Here is a 26,313-nt window from a genome sequence, read left to right as displayed (position 1 = left end):
AGTATTTCTGGAAATGAACTCTAATTTTAGAGCCAACAGACAAAATTTGAGTAAATTTTTGGTTCTTACTCAAAAAATTTGTGTCCCAATCTTCTGAAGGAAAGTGCAGACTATAAACGGTACTATTTTGTGAATTTGTGATGAAAAAAGGGAACTGGTGGTGAAAAGGTTAAAAACAAGATTACACTTCTGCAGGGAAACAAAGTTGTACATGTTATTTTTTTTTTTTTGAGTTAAGAACTTTTTTTTATAATTCTGGAGTTTCAAAAATATCTCCAGTTTATGAATCTGAATACAGACTGAGGTATTATTAAAAATCAATAAACATATTGTGACAAACATTTTTTTTTTTTGCTGAACATTTACTGTAAAGCGAAAACTTTGGTGTCATACATCAGTGACCAAACATTACAAGTAAAGTAGATATTAGCAAAGTGACATGGCCTGACTGTGCAATCCTTCAACAAACATGCAACAAGGCACACTGGTCTAATGACTGCAATGTGTACACTAAAAAGTCAGACTTCTCATTGAGTTTTACATGGAGTGCAGCCAAGCATGGAGTAGCAAAAACAAGAACCCATCCAACATTAAAACCTGACACCTAACCTAAAGATGGAGTTCACTGGTGCCGATACTTGACCATCACGTATTGTTTATCAAATTGTGCTCTTTTGGGAGTAGAGGGACATAGAAAATGGACTTATACAACTGTGGTCTGAATAGTATCACTTCTAATTTGGTCTGTCCTTCGTAATTTGGATCACTCCAACTGTTCTGGCTTTGTATCATACCGACACAAAGACATAGCTGACTTTTGACTGGGTGTTTTCAGCATTCATTATGGCTGCTTTTCAATTCGGCTTACCCACACTGTCATGACAAATCTTGAATGAATAAAAGTATTCTTTTTTTTCATGCCTTCTCAACCTTTCTCTAACTTTAACTCCTATAAGGCTCATTGTTTTGACTATTATTAACGGAAAGCCTGTCATCTTAATAATCCAAGTACTATTAGATTATAGTTAAGATACAAATGATGCTGGTACTTTACAGTCACAGAGAAAGCCTTGAGAATGAAAAACTTTGGAAGAGTGTTCGTTTCAGGCATGGGTGCACGTAAACATCACAATGATTTACAGCACCACATTACCATAGTGTCGAATATATTGTCTAAAAACTAAAGAAATAAATTACTACTTACACGCATCAAAATCATGCACTTTTCTAGAGTACACAGATGGCTCATAAAAATGAAATTTTTCAAAAAGTAAAAGTGCTATTATTTTATGGCACTTATTTTGTTAGCTCTTGGCGGACTGTTCCACTGCATCCACATCATTCATACACATAGGTCAAGCTCTGCTACTTACTGTACCCATCTGCTCATCAATTACGGTTTTCTTCAGATAATTTTCTCTAACAAGAACACAACATTATCTATCTAATTTATGGTATACCTGGGTCTTATGAGCAAACAATGTGAACCGCTATGTAATCAATTACCCTAAAGAACACATACCACTCTCTTCTCACAACTATTTGTATTGATTCACTGTAACTCACAATATTTTCACCAAAGTCTCCCACGATCTGATAAGTTGATGGGACATGTACGTAAAATAACATTCATCACCAAGTATGCATCCAGACATCCATATTTATAAACCAAAACAGCCTAACAACTACTAACTCACTGACACACTAATTTCATAAATACAGCTTATTTATTTACTTTAAAAATTTTGTTTAACACAACTTACCTCAAATGAATAGTCCGTACCAGGCTCCAATTGGCTGACAATTGCATTCTGGGTACCAGTATTAGATGGCTTGGATACTTGGTATTTACTTCCTTCGACGCTGGCAGCTTGAGGATGATAACGTATTTCATACTCTAGAATCTCACCGTTCGGAAACTCTGGTACAAGCCATTGTAGCTCAATTGTGTTTTCAGTCTCAGCGGTGACTCTAACAGCTCTAACCGTCGACGGAACTATAATAGTTAAAATGAAACCATTTTGTTAATTTATTTTATTAATGTCATATTGCACCTGTTGAATACGAATAATATGAATCTATGAAGCCTCATTCAAAATTTATAATCTGCATTTAATAAGCCTTTATTTTTTGGATATACCGTAAAATCTGTATTAGAAGCCGCATCCCTAATAGAAGTCGCACCCATTCTTTTTAAACAATTGAGAACCAAAAAATCATCATTTCTCATATGTGTAGATGCTCTAATAGAAGCCGCACCCCCTCTATTGGATTGTACCATTTTAATAGAAGCCGCGGTTTCTAATACAGATTTTACAGTATATTCATTTCAATGGGCAAAACCAGAAATAAAAATACAAGCATTTGCAATTACATTTCTAAAATGCAGACAGATTTCACAAGATTAACCTCTCTTTGCAATAACTGTGTCACATTTGTGTTATGGTTCTCTATTCGTGCATACAATTTTTATTTCAAAATACAGACCAGCAGACTATAGGTAATACCCTTTGTGATAACACTGTAACAGCAGCTATACAGTTTTTTTACACACACACAATAAACAATACTGTATTACTCCCTTGCATTTTTATGCTGTGTTAGTTTTACAACATACAGTACTAGTATTCACAACAATAAAGTCATAAATTGTATTTTTTAAAAAGCGATATCAAATAAATCAAAAGAAACATTTGATAATTGGGGAGGGGTATATTTCACGCCTACAATGGCATGATGGTAAATCTGTGGTTTGGTGATGAAGATGCAAAGATTCTTGAGACAAAATAGCAATATTCTCTTGTGATATATACAGTTGCTAGGATACTTGGTACAAAAGATGAGATCAGTCCAGAGCCGCTAAATGAGTTGGAGCCATACATGAAAGCCATGTAGTGGGACAACCAGTTGTTGGTCTACATGAAGCCATCATGCTCAATGTCAAAGACTTTTTAACAGTAAATCTCTTTGTTTTGGTGAACAATAGAATCAACAGCCGTGAAACTGTTATTTCTTGCAGTTAACTGGCCTGATGGTGGAGAATCTGGTAGTGTTATTATTTGTAACAGTGTGTGAAGTTGTTAACACATTTGACAAGTATTTGAAAGCAATAAAAATATTCCCAATTGTCAAAACCAATACAAGTATATCTTCAGTTAAAACATCAGAAAAGTACTGACAGGTTTACTTATTTTCATTTTTTCAAACATATTTAGTGTGCCAGCCAACACCTGCACATGTTGCATGTTGATTAATTTGCAAGCACAACCATTTATTCAGGGCATTTTTACATGATTCATCTTTAGAAATTCACATTTCACATAGTGGACTATACCATTCACATAGATGGAGTGAGAGGTATATAGGTTTGTTTATAACGATCTGGAAAAGGACATTTCTAGGCATTTTGGTATAGAATTTGAAAAATAACAGTTTAAATTTTTTGGGAAAAGTTGCAGCATGCGTGAATTCATATGGCCGCCATATTGGATTCTGAACTGAATTGTCCCAATTCATAGAAATTTTAAGACCGTTACCTTTTAAGTAGAGCCATTTTCATATGACAAGGACTTGTGATATCATACTGACACTTGCTTTGTAAAAAAACCAGAAGTCATGCGATATCATACTGACATTAGGGAAATCTTATAATTTTATTCATGATAATGGAATTTTCATATTTCATTTCTGGTGACAATGACGGATGAATTGGTAGAGAGCAGCAGATGGTAGAGAACCGGGTACTAAATACTATTTTAGGATATCATATTGCAATATTCAATCCCAGATGGCATATTGGTGACTATTCACAACAATTAAGGTTTTTGGCTAATGCACATATACATTTTATACTTCAAGTTTATTAATTGAGCATCACCTAGACAATATTGGAAAAATTTGATATTTTTTCAAATTGAAAGAACGCAAAACTGGTTTCTGAAAACATGTGTTTAACTTATATATTAAATATAAAGTTCTCTGGAAATAAAAACATATTTAAGTCAAATATGGAGGTAATAAATCATTTCAAACTAATTCTATTTAGTTCCGAATAATAACTTCTATACAGTACATATTTTAAATTAATATGCTTCCTTCGTTTTTCAAATACCCCTCATAAAAGTTCTTTTCATAATGAGTAAATATATTTTATTTTATTTCTCAATTTGTCAAAATGGTAATGTTGCATGACTAATGTGAAAACCAAATTGCTGTGAAAATTTGAACTGCATTCAGCCAAAACATCTAATGCAAATAGAACATAGTTCATTAAAAAATGTTCTCTGGATATTATTGATATTTTATTCATGACTAGGGGGTGAATACTCCATAGTTCACTTAAAAAAGTAATCTAGACATTTCTCACACTCTAAACATGAATGAATAAGAGGTCAATTCTCCTCAGTTCGCATCAAATAAATAAAATTGTTAACTAGAAGAAAACAACAATTATGGAAAAATTACAATCAACAATTATTTTGATCTGTGACACAAAATAAATTGTTGACAAGATGTTAGTTTTCATTTATTTAATCAGTTTTGATGACACTGTGTCTTGATACATCTGATGGAGTTGTCATGGAAATCTTATCAACTGGTAGTTGGAGGGGGGACAGAGGGTTGGTGGCACCAGCTGTTTTATCCAGACAAAGCAGTAAATGAGTTGGAAAGTTTAAGGTCAACAAACATTGGAAAACCAAACATTACTATTTCACAGATTTACCCCCAATGACTCACACCAGTAAAATGTGTCAGCTGCATTACAGTGGTCCAAAAAACCTTACACAAATGATTTGAAAAAAACTGGCAACAAGTTACTATTCAACAGTGAACAATTAGGAAACAAAGAAAGTATTGAATTGATGGAACCTCTGTCATAATATTTGAGCTAATGGCGACATTAGGCAATCTACAATGATCCATTCAAAGTGAAATTCATTGGGTATCCAACACTCTATCCTAATCATTAAGCCAATCAATAATAGTATGGCCACTAGGTTCATAAATCTGCATTGGGGTTGTACAAAATAAACTGCTGCATATTTTCAGGAAAGCATGATAGCTGATGTTCATTCATAACGTGAGCTTTTTACAAATTCCATAAACTATTTACCATCAGTGTGTAATTATCAATAAAAAAAATTCTTAAATTCTAATATTGGAAGCGACAGAAGATGACAATGACAAATCTTCCATCAGAATAAAACATATGTTTGTTATTTATCAACTCCAACTAATGTAGATTATCTAGAGATTGTATTCTTAAACCCATAGGGCAGACACTGCATGTGCTATTGTAATACAATACAGCTCTTTATAATCTCAAAAAATCCAGATCTCCACTTACCAGGTTCAGTATTATACAACTAAATCTCCTAAAGACAACTAGTAGAAACAACATCCATCATAGAACTAAATCCTTCTTCAATCCCTTGCTGTTAAGAATTCACAATTTTCCAACTTTACACTTACTGGATCCATTCAATAATTTTTTTTAAACAAACTCCCAAAATTCAATTCCATAACCACAGCAATTTCAACATAAAATGGCCACATAATTACTTTAATTTGGGTAAAGACTGTCAGCAAAAAAACATACCAAAAAGCAGAAACAACATAAATTTATTAAAATCACAGATGGGAAATCATTTAAACATAATTTATGTGATCGCCTAAAGCTTGAATTAATTCAACGCTATTAAATCTTTAAAGTCTATTAATTCAGACCTAAAACAGCTTCAGCAGCAACTAACAGTTCCATGTAAAATTTATTAAAGGGCGGTGGTTGTCATGCCGCGTTGTGTTCAATTTGAGACTTAAAGAAACACAAAACATGTAAAATACATGGAATTCAAATCCTCACTGCACAACAACCATCGTTCTTTAAAAGCAAAATTACAGTGTCAAAATGTGCAACCAATTTCTCAATTCCATTCACTTTTTTTATATATTACAAATATAAATACAAACAACAAATATTAAAGACAAGATTTTATAATTGGTATAACTATGAAAGTTGGTGTTAATATTTTAGATATATGCGTAATGGAACAATTCATTATAAATAGGGGTGTGACTTACCAGCTGAGGAGGTAGTAGCATTCACTGTTGCATAACTTTCAATACCACTCAATCTGGACACGCCATTTTCTGCATACACTTTAAATCTGTACTCAGTGTAAGAGTCGAGTCTGCTGATGTTAACAGACGAAGATGTCAGTCCGTACTGTGTTGGTGAATACTGTACTGTGTAAGAACATGGTTGACATTGATCCCCATGACACAGTTCACATTCTATTCTATAGAAAATGTCTATACGTCCACCAGTGTTATGTGGTCGATTCCAAAACAACGTAACCACCGAGGACTCACTGACAGTTGCTCGTACACCAGTTGGCTCAGATGGAGGTGCTGAGAAAAGAAATAAATGCATTAGTTAGAACAATTCATAGTAATAAATCGGGCAAGATCACAAACAAACAAAAAACTTGACTTATAATGATTATTATTAAAAGGCAAGTGTTATTTTGCAAGTTTTGAATAATCAAGCTATTCCCTTAACTACTTCGCAAACACGTAGAAATACTTTCTTTGTACAATTTATGAAAATTAATATATGAGAACAATATATGACATGTAGACATGATTTATTCTATTTGGTAATTTTGATATGAAATGATGCAAAAAGATAGCAGCATTATGGAAGAATAATAATCAGAATGGAAATCAACAATGAGAATGATGACAGGGGAGTAATAAATCGGAATATGAACAGGACTCGGGGGTGGGGGGTATACATTAGAAATAAAATGTTTTAGGAAGTGCAAGGTGTTTGTCCTAAACAAAGAACAATTACCAATTTTAGTGAACAGGTAATAAAAGTGGAACATTTTAAATCCACTCTAGTCATAAAATTGTTGCTGGGATACCATACTTTAATTTAAAGACCAGTTTCTCTTGTTATGTGATGAAGCCTGATTATGGGTTAGCAGACCAGTTCAATAAACCCGCCTCCTTTTCCCAGGACCGAACAGACATATTGACCGAATAACTCCAACACATTAAATAGTAACACTTTGGGTCATTATTCTTGGTTCTGTCAAATATAACAGCAGAACCAAGAATATAATTTTTGATGGTCAGTGAAATTCCATTTGTTATCTGCCTTGGTATGATTTTAAAATGAAAGGTTTTAAAATTCACCAGTTTTTAATTTAATTCACCATTAGTATTGGATTTTTTTTTTATTTCAAGTTATTTCAAATCAACAAACTTCAGTAACTGCCAAAGTTGATGATATTTAAAACTTAAAGAATAATGCAATGAATGCTTATTTTATATATTGTCTTGTATCAATAATATAATGAAAACTGCCAAATCTGAGTATATATGCTGAGTTGCTGAGTTTCAACACAATTTTCTGTTTGTTACTATTTACTGGTTTGTCCTTCAAGATGGGATTACAGTCTCTACTAAAGTTGGCAAGGCCAGCAATATCAAATCACTAACAGGGTGATTTGATCATGTGACTGGTAAGGTCAAAGATCAGGCTTGAATGCAGATAGTTGATCAATGCCTTCCAATTGTTTCATGTTTAGTGGTTGCTATTGAAATGTTACAGAAAATGAGGTATGAAAGTTGGATAAAAAGATGAAAGCAGAATTTCATTTGCAGGGATATGGTAGTATACCTTAACCAATAACAAGCCATAATTTGGATCACATGATGAGCATCCACCAATGAGATATGTTTACTTACACTTTTTTTTTTTGTATGGAGAATGAGTGTAGATAGAAATAAATATGTATACCAACAAAAGTGACTTACCTGTACATGGATCAGAAACAGGGTCTTTGTTTGCTCTGTAGTAGCCTTCTGTGCATAGACATTGTGCAGAGGCCTGGCTTAGAGAATAACTCTGTGCAGGACAAGCTTTACATGCTGAATTACCAATGTTTACTTTGTACTCTCCGGCAAAACAAGCTGCAAATATGAGAGAGAGAAAAATATTACTCATCAAAACAGACTTACACTTCTTTATAGGTGAAATGATGTTGGAACCAACAGTCTAATCAAAGCATGAACAGATACAAACCACTACCAACTATAGATGCAAGAGTCTTTTCACCCATAATTCAACTGTTAGTTTTACCCAAAATGCACTGCAATGTTTAATTTATGCAGTGCATTGTGTTAAGAAGACAGCGATAACTGCTATATGCATTATTGTCAATTGATTTTTTTTTTTGTTAGATAGCTCCACTGAGTCCACCATAAACACGAGAAGATGTTGAAAATAAAATATTGTAATAAAAAGTGCTCCTAATACTAAAATTGTTGTATAGAAAACAGAGCAGTGAAACATATAGCTACTGTACATTAGCTCAGGGGATGTTCAATTAGATCAAATCTAATTCAGCTGTGGCTCTTTCCAGCTTTTACTATTACTACGCCTACTCACCAAAACCTAAAAATATATGGTAAATGTGTCCCTTGTGAAATTCAAAAGTTTCCATGTGTCAACACAATTACATGAACAGCACACACCCGGTTTCAACATCGTCAATTCTCTCTCACCAAACAAACAATGTACCAGATTTGTTATAAGACATACATACATCCATATATTGAATACAAATTCCTTACTCAAATTTACAAATAATCCAAAAGAAATTGTTCTAGCTTCAAAAACTTTTACCTAACAGTGTCCCGTAGTAAAAACAAAATTGAATTGTTTGTCTTTCTTTTTTTTAAGATGAACAAAATTTTAACTTTGATAAATAAAATAAGATTTAATACTTTTTTAAACAGACACAGATGGCAGAAGGTTTCGAGTGCATTTCTGTCATGTAAGACACAGGCGGTAGCAGGTTTCGGGTGCATTTTTTTTAATGTATCCTTTTGCTACAAACTCGCAGGAAGTTATAATATATCCCACATACAGCTACAGCTTATACAACACAGGCGGTCCTTGGTGATGACCTAATAACCTTAGCGATGACCTAGCATTAGTTTCACTCTACATTTTTCCCATAAGCAGCCAACTGCACACCACATACACAAAAAACATTTTATAACTACTACAATCATGTGTAATGAGAATCTAGATTGAACCACACCAACACAACAACAACGAATACAGACATTTCTCCCCTCATATATGTTCCCATTCATCTTATGATGATTGAGCAAGGCAAGATTATGTTAATAACAAATTGTTATGCAAATGTCAGAATAATAAGTCTTTATTATTTTTATGGCTTTTTTAACCCCTTGAGTGCTATAATTTTTGGTGAAAATTTTACCTGTTTTTTATGTATTTTTCTACATTTTTTTTTCATCATTTTGAACCTAATAGCCATGAATTTTTAATAGTTACAAGTCTTTATCAAATTTTTTGAAAAATTATGAAAAAATTATGTGGGTTTAAAATTTGTGATGGTGGCAAAAGTTTTTATTTGTGCTGACACATCATGGTTTCCAAACACAGATGCTACACTCAATGTTACAAAGCGAGAGGCAATAAAGACCCAGACAGCAAGAAAAAGTAACAATTAAACATTGTATGGTATGCAAACTTACATAATTATGGCAATAACAACAACAAGTAATGTTTGGTATAGTGATTAGTTCTGGAGCTATAAAAGACCACCTGGTCACGTTTTCTTTATTCCATTGGTAATAAAGACACATTAAAAACACAGCACCCCAGGATATAGTTTTCTGTGACATTAACTGGATGATAATATTGTCAGGGAAAAAAAAGCGCTGAATTTATTCTAATTAGGCATACTGTATGCTTCTGAAATTAATATATGATTTAGATAATATAAATTGATATGGATGTAGTTCAATGCCACAACAGCATTTTTAAAATTCGTGTTTTAATTTTAAGACTTACAAGAACAGGTTCCAATAAGGAACGTACCAATTTAAATCTGGGGGTATAGGTTTGCATAATATAAAACAAAACTTAATTCACTCCAGTGACTCCAGCATAAAAAATGTTTCATGTGACAACGTACAATATACTGGTACACTTTGATTGTGGGTACATTTTAATTCTGGTAAAAGTTAAAATTTCACAGGAACTGAATTTAAAATTGTTCTCTCTTACAAATTAGGCATGTAGTAGTGGGCATTAATAACAGCTGATACATGGTAACACCAGGATCTAATCCTGATATCCTAATCTGGGCTATGCTTTGCATGTTACACTGCCAAGATTATGCTAACATTAAGGATTAATGCTATACGTTTAGAGTTTGATTATTTTTGCACAAAGCTGAGACAGATCTTGTTTGTTACAACATTTTCCTTTCTTATTTGACTAATTTACTCTGCCATAACATCGTAGACTCAATTAAAAAGCATTAATTCCTGTAAAGTAATAAATACTTCTGTTATCATTGCACAAAATATTTCAATTTTATTGCCAAAACAGTATCAAATTAAAAGTGGTTTAATTTATTAAGCATTTTTAATAAACAAGTAATAAAACTATCAAACTCTCGTAAAACATGATTATTAATCATGTTTACACTATTTCACTATCCACAAATGAATAACAACCATCTTGTGAAACATATATTGTTGGTACATCAAATGTTTGCAACTAGATATTCTTATAATTTCATAGAAGATTTTAAAACCCTATAGAACGTTAACAGCATATATTGTTGAAACATCAAATGTTTGCAGCCGGATATTCTTATAATTTCATAGAAGATTTTAAAACCCTGGAGAATGTTATTAGCTATATTGCGTTTGTTCAACACAGAAGCAGCATCCGCATACAAATATTTGTTAAAACATCGGAATAATTACACAGATTAGGACTGAGTAATGAAGGTAATGAAATGGGGGAAAAAATGAAAGACCCTATCATCACAAACCACACCCATCTCCCTCCCCCCCCCCCCCCCCATCCAATGAAACATCTCACTATCTCCAACCACGTCTCTTAGACAAATACCTTAAACAAGTTTTCATATTTGCTCCACTAGTAGCACTTACATAACCGTTAGAAGAGTCAGTGGCACTAATTTCCAAATTACATCTGAAGCACTATGCTTTGAATGTGATCAAATGTAGATGTAGTAAATGGATGTTTTTAAGAAACCCCATTATTACTGACAGTGGTAATTGAACTGTTGATCACAAGGATTTGAAAATAACCATTTGTGACCCTGGAATATTCTACATACAATAATTGCAAAAAGATGTCTGATGAGGTGCTGAGACCAAGAAGGCATGACAAAATTAGTCAGTATATTTGATAAATAAAGGTATATAGTTTAAACCACTATCCTGTCTGATCACTTGTTCCGATTTCAGACAACAATTATACGACTACAGCTATGATAAGACACTTTTCAGACAGCATATGCCACTTGGACAAACAATTTCTTGGCGAAATTGACACATCCATTAACGGAAATTACTCTCAATTTTTTTTTTTGCTTTTATCTCCAATGCTATTGACACAAAAAACATACTTTCCAAAGCACTTGATAACGGCTGGGTGTTGTTGTTTTTCAACTGAAATAAAAAAATTACACTGCACATGACTGATGGAATAATATCAATCATTCTATTGTACATTTAAAAAAGAAAACTCGCTAAGTCAACAATCCGTGATCTACGTCCAGTTGTATGCGCACTTGAGAATCAGAACGTGGAGACGCACACCATAGCTATCACTCAGTGACTGATCCAAAACTGCCGCTACCAACCAAGTGTTTACCGGCACTTATTTCCAGAACTATTAGTGAAAAAACAAACACTATAGAAAAACCGGGAAAACAATTGAAGTATTGTTAACAGCAGCGCTTACCGATGGGTGTCAACAGCATTATTTATGTTACAAGAATTAATTTTCTGGTTCTCAGGTCAAGCAGTGGGAAACGTGGACAATTCAATGGATAATCAAAGTAAATTGTTTTCTCATTCTCATATGCTCAGATGTTTCTTAACTCAGAGAGGATGGACAATATATCAGACTGCCACTTAAGGTAGCGAGACTATTATTTGTATTGAAAATTACGATTTAAAGTAATCTTGAAATATCTATTGGCAGCTTTAAATTTCCCCAAAAAAACAAATTTTGACCAAAAATTTATGATGTGGTCCAGTGTGAAAACATTAAATGTGAAAACATTTTCGGATCACTGTCACCGCCATATTGTTTCAGACACTAAAACAGCAAGATTGGCAGGTAAGTTGTTGATAGGTTTGTTACTGACTGCACCACTGTATTGTTTCAGACATCCAAATGGCAACATTTCTCAATAAGTTGCTGGTATTAAGAACAAACTTTCCATCACAAGAGTGTACCAGTCTGCTAACATGCAAGACTTTGCCAGTATTAATTTATCTGTATAACTTTGTCAAACATTTATATGATTGGATGTAATAGATTGAAAAGTAACTTTATCTTGTATTATTATATTCATTTGTAGTTTCATATTTCCATTTAATGTTGGTTTGATCCAGCTTGTTGCAATCCTGTAACAATCTCAAGACACAGACACACATGGCAAAGCAGTCTTGGTGTCCAACATAGTGGTGGCAGTAAAAAGTCACTTAACAAAAATAAAGTGGAGTATTGTGTGGTCTACTAAACACTACAATAACCAACTACTACAAAATTTTTATTATAGCCAAGAGCAGTTTTCTTCAAATCAAAGACAAAGCTGTCGCTTACATTCAAGCAAAGGGAAACTTTGCACGAATATATTTTTTTGTGAAAATATTTTGACACCATGACTAAAGATGCAAAAAACTTCACCACTGCAAAAATAAATATGTGAACAATTTAAAAAAATTTATACAGTATATATTTATGCTATAATGCAAGACAAGGTAAAGAGAAACTGTGATAAGAACAAAATAAATCAATTCTAGTTATTTATTTAGGGGTGTTCTCAAAGTTTACAATATAGTTGACCATACAAACTCTGGAAACACAACAAAAAACAAACGATGGAAATTTAAAATCAATGTTCATCACCAAGAAGAAATAGCCTTTTCACCAACAGCCCCCCGCCCTCCCCTAGAAAATACCATTCCTTTTTTTGGTGAACTTCAACAATTTGAGAACACCCCTTATCTGACTGACAACCAAATAAGCTTCATGTACTTGAGAAACAATTGCACGACAAGAATAATCATCATTATGATCGGAAACTTCTGATTAGTATCATCATTCAGGTATTTTATAGATTTCTAGTTTTGTTTTTTTCAGTAATTACGCTAATCTGAACACAATGCATTTTGCATTATCTGTGAACTTAATGTCGTTTTAAAGCGGCTGTCTTTTCAAGTCACCAATTTTCTGTATTTTCCGTAATTCAACTCAACCACTTTTATTGATTATTTTCCGGCAAGCTCTTGGATATTATACAGATTGTTTACAATGTCCCGGCGATGTAAAATCCATCCTTCTCTTCGACAGTGTCTAATCCCTTTCATTTTAACGGCTATTTTAATCTGAATATCCATATTCACTGAGCTTAATGTCTAAATTTCTCATTGCGCTTCTATTTTCCTGTTCATCCCTCCTCATCTATCACTGCCAGTAATATAGTGAATCACCATATCCACATGATACCAGCTTTTATTTCCGTTTTTTTTTTTCATATCCTCTTGAACATTTTCATGGGGTTTGTTCAAAATGTATTTCCTCCACTAAATGATGCAGACATGACAGTAATGTTGGGAATATGATGAATGTATTTTAATACTTTTTGACATTAGTAGTTACTAATAACGTCGCTCCTGTATTTTTGAATTGACGATTTTATACTCATTCACTTAATTCACTCTGAGTACCCTGAACCATATTTCGCTAGTACCTTGTCAACAGTTTCTGCATCATCTGCCTTTTTTTATGATGCTGGCATAAACCATTAATGCAAGTAACATTCACACAGGAAATCATTAAAAGTGGCAAATTTAGTCTCACAGATCGTGGAAACGAAGTAGGTCTACTACAGAACATTACTATGCCCTTTCTCTGCTTGCAAATTGATGAAACATTTAGCAACTTTTTTTTTGGCTTTGATTATTCACTGAAATTTTGATTCAAGATGCGCAAATGAACTGACAAAGAAAGCAGATTCATCAAATATTCACCTCGCCTTTGTGCGTGTTGAAACGTTAGATCATGTGACCTACCGATGTAGATATTCATGGTATCGTTTTTTCTACAGAAATTATTTCAATTAATCAGTCATTACCAACGTTTTCATCAAAACCGGTTTAACAATTTAATTTTAGAGTTAACAGGAGTTGATCTCGTGCTACATAGGTAAGATGGGAAATTAATATAAATTTCATAAATAAAAAGTAATGAGATTTACAATAAATAATCCTTTCATCTAATCATACCGTACTTCATATTTTTTATCCAAAAACATAGAACCTGGTTCAAAATGAATTAATAGATTGAAACACACGTAAGTTCATGTCGTTATTGATTTTTATGCCTATACTGAAAGGATTGGTAAACATGCGTATGAGAACAGATTAATATGACAAGTCAGGTACAGTACACATGCACAGGTCAAACCACTGGTTACAATTAATTACGGGGATTTAATTTTGCAATTTCAAAATGTTGGAGGTGAAATGCGAGGCTAATACTGGATATTCATAAAGTCATAGCAAATGGACACATTTAGAAATTAAAATGTTCATTATCAGATAGGTTTACTTGGAATGAGATTTAGCCAAAAATTTATAAACTTTTAGGGATCACAACTGTGGGCATTAATTAACGTCTTTAAAACAGTATGAAAAGCAAATGTTTGTGTCCTTTAATACCAATTAAGGCAGATTAAAATTTTGCACTACTGAGCATGTTACTGCACATATATGCAATGCATTATGGGAGAGAACTCCCCATAAAATTGCAAACATTGGAAACTCAATAGATTAAATGTAAATTTGTTAAAATGTTATAATATTACTAGGATTCATATCAATGATAATATACGTCTTTTTCATTTCACGTCACCAATCTAAATTAGTCATATTATAAAACAATTTCACCATAGAAACCAATTTTGACCATTTTTCATGACATTTCTAACCCTAGTTTCTTGGGAAATTATCGGGTGACCCTAATTTTTTTTCTCATTTCAGTATCTTATGGCATAACTGTATTAGTAATAAAAGCATGAACAAGATAATCTTTAATTTGTCCAGAACTTCATAAGAATAAACTATTAAGTACATGCGTGTATATGTTTGGCATAACTATAAGACTCAGAATAAGCTCATGTTGTGATAAATCACTGTCCAATTCACTCACTGAAGCAATAATTTGGGGATGATAATGAATATGCAATTTCGGAATTGAAAACACAGATGCGTTGCGTAAAAGCTCACGTCCCTGACAATATAAATCAAAGAAATCCTATAAAGAATGGCTGTTATATTGCAGGCATGGAATAGATATAGCAAATATTCAAAATTAAAACTAGTCTATTAGCTTTTGCCTTTGAGATACACTATGAAAGGAATCTGATACACAAAATGGAAGTTGATAATACTAACAGAAATTTAACTAGAAAACAAAAGAAATAAATTTGATTTCATTTGTGGTCCCAGACAACCTATGTACTAGTCTGTTACCTGGTTTTTGAGATAACAATGAAAATCTAATCTGGTCTACACATGATCCCAGAACACCTGTATACCAAATTTCATTGTAATTTGAGGCATGGTTCTTGAGATATCAGTGGACTAGACAAACATACACAAATACATACAACCAGCAAATCCCAGCGTGCATTGTAAACAAGAATCAACAAGCACACAACAAAATAAATTTCCCTAGACTGTCTTGATTGTTTTCAAAAATTAAGCTAAAATTATTATAATCACAAACTTAGGTACTAGGTACAAATGTAGCATCGATTTTTCAAATACCAGTAATAACAAACTATATTCATACCAAAACTGCTATAACCTACAAAATAATGGAATTTTCCAATTTTGAATGTGCCAATCAGGGCTACAAATGGAAGTAGATGTTTAGCGAGATGTACAAATGTACGTTATGCATTAAAAAGCATGAGATGCACCAAGATGTATGGTTATGGGGGGTATAATGAGCACATAAAGCTATAAATGAGATGTCATATGTACCTGACTGGAATACGAAATGAACAAATCACTAGCCAATGCAACATTGTCACATCTAGTCACATTTAACTTCTTCTCCATCACCATAGCAACATTGATATCATAAAGCCTGATTCAGTCATCAATATGTGCAACGACACAATATGTCTGCATCATGTTGGTTTCCAAAAACAGTTTGTTGCATTTTAACCACATGAAGTTAGTTTCAACTCATATAAAGTACTTATATCTTTTTGTTAAATTAGTTCTCCCTGGGAATTTTGAACAGTGTGGCTCATTTGCATAACAATAAAACCTAATTGATGTGATACTAAGTAGATATATTTCAGAACAATATCCTTCATTAGCATAATAATAACTTCTATTGTTTTCTTAAAAATTCGAGCATAGTAAAACCGCCATGCTCAAAGAGGAACAATACACAAGAAGAATTCCAAAAAATAAATAGTTATAAAAATATAAATAGTTGAGAAAAAATTGGGGAGAATGACTATTGGTATCACTAAACCAAACAGTAAACAACTGAATAAACCGACTTTACACAAAGCGAGTGTTTACTCTAACGAAGAGAACCCTGGAAAGTCACACCAACCACTTCATGAGCGTAATATACACAAAGTTCCGCAGAACAATTAAAGAAAGCCTGCAAAGCATAGAGGGTGTTTGTTTGTGAAAACAACCATCTTAAAGCGAAAGCAAAAAAGAACTTTCTATAATACTATTATAAGCCGCCGGTGCTGTTTAGTGTCCGGCACCAACTGGATATGCATACGTGATCATTTTACTGCCAACAGTCTCCACTGCCATGTTCTTATCGATATCGCTGTCTGCAACACATTTTTACCACCGTATGTATACTAATTTTAATAGGTGTTTTGGTTCTAGAATAAGCTTCACAAACAGGTCAAATTTTATAGTCAACAAAAACAAAATGACCATGATTTCCACAAGATAAAAATAACTTCTCCTGTGATACCAGCTCATTTTTAAATCCCATTCAGAATAAAACTGTATTCTTAATTTGCATCAGTGACTACAAAAAACATGGATTTGAATAATTCAGGTACCAGGAAAAATTTTAAAAGTTCCAAAATGTGACACCTATGTTAAAATACTTACAGTATTTTGATTTACACCATGGGTTACATACATGCTATGTGCAATTTGATGATTACTGTACTCGTTCAACTTAATGGCCATTGTAGTCGGCTCCAAAAATTATGTTTTTCAGGGGGCAGGTACTTAGTTGAGCATCATTCAAATAACAATTTTTGTTCACCATGTACCAGGTTAGACGGAATATTAAATATAATTAGGGAAAATAAAATTGTGATTTCTATAATACTTTTACAATGAGGAAACAGAAATATTCATAAATCATACACATATTTTATGTAACAGTATTTTTTACTGGCCATTAGAATTTACAGTGTAAATATTATTAGGGTCTTATTAGGTAAAATCATCATCATTATCTTTGTTGTACTAGAAAAATTCCATCTAGTTATGTTCGGGTTTCCTTTTACCATCCTGTACACATGAAACCCAATTATATGGAAGTTACACCTGTAAAAGGTAGGAATGTCGCCTGTCAATCGCGACAAAGTTGTTGTTTTTGTTACGGCAAAATGAAAAGATAAGTCAGGGTAAACTGGGGATCACAGCCGAAAACTGAGCTGAAAACTTGAAACACCTTTAGGGCAGTTTAAGCAGCTTGGCGGCAGCTGCGGCTACTAATAAAAACAAACTTTTGGTAATGTATCCACAGTGGAGGAAACAAAAACCCTAGCAGTCTTTGTTGGGTGTGTCAATGGTATAAACATGTATGATTAGAGTGAACAACATACTGGGAAGATAACACCTGTAGTAACTGCAACAGGAAGGTATATTGCACATTTTGGGAGGGAGGGGGAGATATTTGTAAACTTGACAAGAAATTAGTTTACATTGCTAATCAACAGTGTTGGTCAACTACTCTGTCCATATATGGTTAGTTGAAAGAACAAAAAACTTTTTAAGTTTTGTGGGCAGATAATGTTTCCTTAATAATACAGGGAACAGTTTATGTTACTTAAATAAATACAACTTTGAAAGTTGGTCTGGAAAACATTTTAACAGTAGTTCCTGAAGATTGGTCACAAATTTAAGAAGTTGTTTAAGAAAGTTAAAACTGCATTCTTTTCCACAAAGACGCTAGACATATCTTGCATGGGATGAAAAAAAAGTTTAAATAAAAATAATTAATTTTTTTTTTTTTTAAATTACAAACTGCTGGTTGAGTAAATTGTACATATTGTCTATATGACAGGGACTGCATGAGTGACTATAGATTTGTTGTGTCCATACTAGATCGTATCAAATTCACAAACCACACAAGCAGAGCAAATGGAAGAGGATATTATGTGTAATTAGTACAAGAATCTTTTAATAACTGCTGAAAGCAAGACGCCAGGTGCTGAAAGCATGTAATTATATCAGTTGGTTTAGAAATCCCTTGAGTAATTAATTAACCAACAATGCCTTACAAACAAAGTTACTCTCTTGTTATAATAACATATAAAACGTGTGTTGCATTTTTATGTCTTGTAAGACATTTTTTTTTCAATTATTAATCGACCAACAAGCTGTACAGTGTACCGGGTAGTGCTCAAATTATTTTTAGAAAGTAGTTCATTTTAAATTCATTGATGAGAAACACCCAAACACAAAGCTGGCAGAGCAATTCAATATGTCTGCTTCCTACATCATTGAAAATGAGTGCTATTGGCCGATTCAGATCATGTGACAAGAAGCATCCAATTACATGATACGTAATGCTACATGCCTATCAACATGTCTGTGATTGGCTGAATGAAATCATGAGACAGGCATCAAATTAATCAAGTTGCAAAGAGAGGTAATAAGATTTCATTAGATAATTGCAGTATGGAGGAATAAACAAGGTACTAGATGTCATTTTACACCACTTCACATGACATCTTGCACAGAGATGGCCTAATTGCTGTATTCCATCACAATATCCACAGTCATTAACCAGTCGTACCCAGCAGTCAAAATTGCTCACAAATTTGTGTGATACGTTAAGATTATAATAAATTGCACGTAGAGCAGGATATCTTTTATATTTGTGTGAGTATGCACTGTAGACTATGATTCACTGTCAATACCCATGATTGTCCTAGTCACATACGATATGAAGCGAGGAATGAAATACTTGATTACCTCACCATTGTATTTTCCGGCTGCCAATCTCAATTTGTTTCATTTCTCACACTGTTCTAGGCCATTTATTGATTACATGATAGCTCTCAAAATACTCACAGCTTTCTAGACTCTCCAGTAAGAAATAAGTGTAAGAAAAACAGGCTCTATTCTACTGACAAAAACAGATGGGTGGAAGACCCACCGTTTTCCAGAGAAAATATCTAGAAATTGAGGTACCTTAGTAATTAAGTACTTAGAAAGCTAGGTAGTACCCCCACACCATCCCCAAAGCTTTCATAGGAGCTGTCTTTAAGCTAAGCGTTAAAATAGATTACAGAAAGTTTAATATTGATACATGTTTTTTTCTGAAATCAGTACAATGGCTGGAGGAGGGAGTGTATTCAATATATTAATATAGGTAGCTGCAGAGACTGCAACATGGGTGGTTTTTTCTTATATCAGGATTGGTTACCATGGATCTTGATAATGAATGTTAGCGCAATTTATGAGTTGTGTGACCTCATTGGGGTCAAGTAATCTAGACCCCTCCTTCATATTTAACTGTTTTTTGGAGCTGGTACTTAAACAGATGTTACCCCTGGTTACCACTAAATAGCTTTGTATCAAATGTGAGGTCATAGGTCAAGTATAAAAGTTGTAAATTTTGCATGTCGAGCAGAGCAGGCACCTCAAACGCACTTTACTAGTCAAATTCAAATCCTTTGTCTTAGATGAGCCCATTATGTTATGGGGGTGGTCACGTACACTTTTAATTGGGCATAGCATATATCAGAAAGCGTAAAAAAATTAATTATTTTTGAGGAAACATAATTTAGTGAGGACAGTTTAAGATAATAAACATTGTCAGGGAAAATGTTTAATATAGCACGACAGGAAACATTGGAGGAAACATTGTATAAGGTTTCAATGAATGGGGTTTGTGAACAGAATGTGAAAACGCTTGTTTAAGCACACTGGCAACGATAGTTCAGTTCATATAGGCAGTAGCTAAGACATCTGCTCATGGTGCTTTTCAAATGTCATACACATAACCAGGTCTGCTGTAATGCCATAATGTAAGTTGATCAATCACCACAGAGATCGGACAATACCAATGGCTTTTGCTAGTCTTTTATATCAGATGACAGGTGTGCAGTCTCTAAGTGGGTTTCTGACTAGAATGCTGTCTATGATGTTTACCATCAAGAACCATGACCTGATCGGATCGGCAGGGGGAGTGCTGCCATTATCTTAAAACCCAAATAGCTGTCGTTTTCCGTTTCGTTGAGTCTGAACATACTGAGTATACCTGGAGAGATAATAGTTTTTTGTTTAGCCTCTTATTTACTGTTGTCCAGATCACTTTGGTAAATTTTCAATAGGTAATACAACCTTTCACCCTGTCTGAGCAGTTTTATTGTACCACCATCCTGCCTCATCACACTGAACATGAAAAAGTTAGACATTTGATCACAAAGACAGCAGATTTCCATACAACAAGTCATCATATTAAAAGCTATGAAACATTACACCAAACGAGGGACTGACCAAAACAATGTGAGAGGGTCTAAATAATTCTACCCCAAATATAAATTTTTATAAAAAAAAAAAGAAAAAATTCTTTAGACCCCCTTTTAAAAATACTCAAGTAACCCTGAAACACCAGTTCCATATATGCTAAGGTTACTGACTAGACAAAAAAAGATAATTATCTGGGTTTTTTCTTATAAAAATACCTCAACGATGAAATAATGTCTGCAATAAAACTCATTTTACAATAGAACTAGAACACCCTTTATTGTTGATGAAGACATCATTTCCCACGAAAAGAATTAATTAAAACTGGGAGACAAAGAAAATGACAGTCTGGTTCTCTACTGGGCTGGGTATCTTCCTACAACACACACAACATCTTCCGGACCACCTAGCTCACCTCTAATGAGCATTATAAATCATTTTAATTACTAATTGTTGTTTTTTTAACCCAAATTCAGTTTGCCAGTAAATCATTCACATTAAAAAGAAACAAATTCTCGATTTGTGAAAACAAGTTTGAAACAGGGTTTTCTCAGTCGCATACACATTTTAGTTTTTTACTGCAAAAAAAGCTATGACTTGCTAAAAACCTCTGAACAGAATTCTTCTTGTAATTTCTGTAATTTCTTTATAAATTTTGGCATTTTGTGGTATATACCTCACAGGTGATTGTACCTGTGTTTATTAGTATGGAATGAAAACAATGATGTTCCTGTCTATACCAACACACCCCCTTGTGCACGGTGGATGATTTTCAATAGCACACCATTTCCCAACACTGACTGGAAGCCTCAATGTTGGGTGTATTGTTCTCACGCTCGGTCATTCCTTTCCTCTGTGAATTAGTCATAGCTTTGCTTTGCAATACAAAGTGGAGAACACCTTCCTACACAGGAATTGTAAATCAAAACATTCTTATTTTAAAAAGGTGCATTTTACGGCATGTTTTCCTGTGCTCCAATCACGTCATGCCTGGATTCATCTTCAAAAAAAAAAACATGCATACCAACTCGCCATACTTCACAAGAGAAACTGGTGTTGCCATGGTAATTAAGTAACACATATTATCGTTAAATTAACACTCATCACCTTAATAGCACAAGACAGCAAAAGCCTGACAATTCTCTTGCAATAATACAAAGAAAGAAACTTTTAGCTGAGTTTTGTTGATAAGTTTGATAGTTAGTCACGCATGTCACATATTAATGGAAACACTCAGCTGATACTCAAAAACATTTTGTTACCATGTAGTTTAACATTACAAGCAGCCTGTTGAATACACTTTTCAACCAAACATTTTTTTTTTTTTTTGAAACACAAATAATTTTCTTTTCACAAAAATAATTTGTATTTAAAAATAATTATCCCACAGATGTTGGACATGCTTATATAATTTTGTTTTGTCACATAAATATAAAAATACTCTCCAACAGAGTAGCCAGCAAATGCATACATAACGTAATACATGTGAAAATTGTATTCCAGCCTCAAATGAATTACTAGTATGAGTAAGTTGATACAGTATAGCATTACAAAGTGCCTGCGGGAAGACTATTTTTTGATGAAAAAAATAATATTCTAAAGAAGTATGGGATCAGTAGACTGAGTTCAATAGAGAGTTTGATGGCAATAGCAGCTCAATATGTTTCACAAGAATCTAATTTGCTAGCCTGTAACACTATAAAAGAATGTTTCATTTCCTGTCATAAGAAAGAATGAAAAAATAGATGCTAGACATAAATTTGAGTTTAATCTTGGAAATTATCACCCAGCAACCTAGGATAAGGATTTATTCGTTTGAATCATTATGAACATATGCATTGGTTGATTTCTGCGGAAACTGAAACACGAAAAACACCGTGCATAATCGTATTTTATGTGTACAGTAAAGTTCACAAAGACATTTTTCCTTGAGTCCAACTCTTTCAACTTGTTAGGGCTTAATTAAGTCTGACTGGTCTCCCAGTGGACTATAGGAACAAAGAGCTGAAAAGACTTCGGTTTTCCTATGACCCTGATGTGTTGAATGAAATGAATTGAAAAGTCAGCTATGACCTAAAACTAAGATAATTTTTCTTACAATCTTTTAAATAGAGTTAAAACAAACCAGGCTGCTAATAATAAGGAAAACCATGCACAGAAAAACTTGAACACATAGCCTGCAAACCTGTCAACACTGACACACTGGTTGAAAGGGATCACTTTTCTAAATAGAAAAATTTACAAGGATGTCTTTGTTTGATGGAAACGCTTTGGAAAAAACACAAAAGCCAAGAAAATGTGTCCTCAGCAGTGACCATAAAATCACTGGTATGCTCCAGGTTTTGACAACATAGAGGAGATCAAAATAGTGATTCAAAATAGCAAAGAATAAAGAGAAAATAAACAAAGTGTTTTTAAGAGGTGGTGTTTTAAATGGTTTAATACTAGGGTGCATATTTCACTATTGTTACTGGTATATTCAGTGTTTGCACGAACTAAGTGTCTGAATCCACGTACATGTTTTTATCATTAACGTATGCTGCTTATGCAGCTGGGTTACAATCAACATATACTTGTGATTTTTTATTTCTATTGCCACTTCAAAAACATTCATTAGGTTATAGGTACAACATGTAGAGTACACTCAATATTCCAGATTTCATTTAATAATTAACTTTTCCACTTTCGGTATGTATATTAAAATGTTTTAATACTTGTATCGATTCTTCAACAACAAATCAAGGCATGTCTGTGTAAAATACAATTACAAAACCTGTTTCAATTATATAAAGTACGACACATGTACATACAACAGCACAAAATACAAAGTATATAATTCCTTCAGTATTTTGTATTTTATATGTAAACATGTAATGAGCAGCTATGATGGATTGTGCATATTTTTAATTAAAAAAACCCATGCCATAAACATCAAGTCAGCATTCAAGTTGTTGTTTTTCCCTTGTGTTGCCTACATACAACCTGTTAACATCAAATGAATACACACACATTCATATCTCTGATGTCCTCCCCAGTGGCAACTTTACCAACCAACAGAAATCCTCAGAGTCACTCTACAATAATTTGATACAATAAGCTAATTTAATAAAAAGAGTGACTATGAAGGAGTGACAATTCACCTTCGTGTTGTTGTTTCAACCCCTATACTGAACATGCAAGCTCATTGCCAGAGGCTAAGCCTATTTCAGGGATTGCCACCATTTGTTTAGTCTCATTAAAACTCAGGTGGTCTGATGTACGAAGGTACCAGCCAGCTATTGCCGTTCTGTTGTTCGACAAGTTGTTCTTCAAATACAACCCCAAAATGACTTTCCAACCCCAATAAGTCAATTTCCTCATACACAGCTAGAGAGCTAATTTGTAGATGACTTGGTGAGCACTACAAACTTTTGACAGTGTTAAAAAGAACCTTTCAGCTCACACAGGTGGTCAATTGTTGAAACAGTTCAGAATAAACAAACACAACTTTTCCCTTCTTTTATTTGGCCTAACTACCCACTTTGCAAAGTCCTTTTTCCCCAGTAGTCCCCCCGGCCGAGCCTTCACAATAGGTGAAACACAGCACTGCCTTGACGATTAAACAACCAGAGTGAAGGCAAACAGCGATAAAATGCAAGTTACGCGAAGTGAAAACTTAGTTTACTCATGGCCAATCATTCTTTTATTTTCAGTAAATGTACTCTAAGGAAAAACAGAACCTAAAAATAACACTGAGGTTAAAATTGTTGCTTTTTTCTTAACATTTTCTTGCCTTACAGCAGCCCAATGGGTTATCTAGAGGTGTGTTTACATAGACTGGTGTGTCTGGGTCCACTTATCGGCTGCATACCAAACACTTGGTCTACTGACACAACTTAAAGAAATCAGTATGTGCATTAAATTGGTGGGTTTTGTTGCTAAATGTCTAATGTTTCTCTAGTTTTGAGTATGTATGAACACTTGACACAAGAGCAGATAAGCTTTACAATCATTTTGAACACAAACATTCAACTAAAATTGCAAATAAATAAATTTGTTTTTTTATGTTTTATTTTATTTTAATTTTATGTTGACTTTATATAAACTGATAGTATTCAACTTTGCGGACATTTCTTGATCGAAACAAAAAAACTTAATATATGGATAGTTTATATTTACCGATAAAATTGAAAGAGTTAAATTCACCACTATAAATGCAAATCATCAAGTAACATGTGGTACTGAAATAATACAATTAATATCTCATCAATTTTAGAATTTTTAGATTTCTGAATCTTCCTAAAACACTGATTAGGATGATTACTCAATTCATATTTCATTTATATTTGTAATTTCCTTTAATTTTGGTATTATGCAAAACCGAGAAAAATGTGCATTTCATACATCAATATATCTTATGTATTTTTGTCTTGGGGCGTTGTTTCAAAAGAAAATCTTGTCGTTATCTTCGTCTTCTGAACAAAATGCCTCAAACAACAATACCTAAAGAACATATGAATAAAATGTCATGTTTTTTGTTCAAATTAATAATGATAAATATACTCGATATCATTGTTCTCCAAGAATATTGAATATTCCTCAGAATTTCCATAATAAATTCAGTCAGAATCTTGCATCCAAACGTGAATAGTTTATTAAATATATATACTGTTATAGCCGACCACATATTGTTTAGAAAAAAAACTAACAATCACTGCATGTATCCACGAAGCATCTACAAATTTTCCACTAATTTACTACTATCTGGTTTATTGCATGCACCAAATTTCATATCTTTTATGGCTGTCACTATATGGAGTAAGTTTATTACTACGTATTGTGTGCAATGCTTTTAGAACACATCAGATGCTGTTTCTATGAACTGGCTGGAGAAAAAAACAGAATCGGACCAACTTGATGAGATGAATGATGGTTGCCATGGCAATTGTATCCCTGAATAAGTACAGAGATTCTAAAAAAAAAAACAGCTGCCCCCTATTAATTTGTGGAAGTGATAAGATCTCACAGTCTGCTAAGCCATGGAATATTCCATTATCAGTAAGTAGGTGGTTTTTACACTTGCTTACGAGTTATGGAATATCTTGGATATACCATGTGACATTTATGTTATGCAACCAAAGACAGTTTTTTGAATATTTGTAAGATTTTATCAGATATATCCTATTTTTTCCTAATACACAATACTTCTTTTTTGTTTAGAACCTAAAGATGTATCAGTACAATGTGCATAAAAACAAGACTTCATTTTGTCTCTGAGAATTACCAGGTGGTAAAATGAAGCCAACGGCCAAATCAAGTATAATGTTTTGCGAAGTATAGCCTACCAACACCCTTGTCACCTACAAAAATCAATGAACATAAACATAGATATGTGTGTATACTGTATGTAGGAAAATAGCGGGGAGATCACAGGAAATCAGGAACACTTCGCCTATCAAC

The 26,313-nt window shown here is 33.4% G+C and overlaps 1 protein-coding gene across 2 annotated transcripts in view; it reads right to left on the bottom strand.

Moving 5' to 3' along the window:
* Positions 1-26,313, bottom strand: part of LOC100313591 (ephrin receptor type B-like protein) — a 96,215-nt gene that overhangs the window by 52,499 nt on the left and 17,403 nt on the right. For both annotated transcript variants that reach the window (XM_085490735.1, XM_006821124.3), the window contains exons 4-6: positions 7,828-7,983; positions 6,082-6,411; positions 1,764-1,996 (exon numbers count right to left, since the gene is read on the bottom strand). In XM_085490735.1, coding sequence (XP_085346861.1) covers positions 1,764-1,996; positions 6,082-6,411; positions 7,828-7,983 — 719 coding nt within the window. The remainder of the gene's footprint in view (positions 1-1,763; positions 1,997-6,081; positions 6,412-7,827; positions 7,984-26,313) is intronic.

Source organism: Saccoglossus kowalevskii, chromosome 15 (assembly GCF_978046115.1).
Source record: "Saccoglossus kowalevskii chromosome 15, keSacKowa6.1, whole genome shotgun sequence".
Lineage (NCBI taxonomy): Eukaryota > Metazoa > Hemichordata > Enteropneusta > Harrimaniidae > Saccoglossus > Saccoglossus kowalevskii.
Note: the sequence above shows the minus strand (reverse complement) of the source record. Positions and strands in the feature narration are given on the sequence as shown.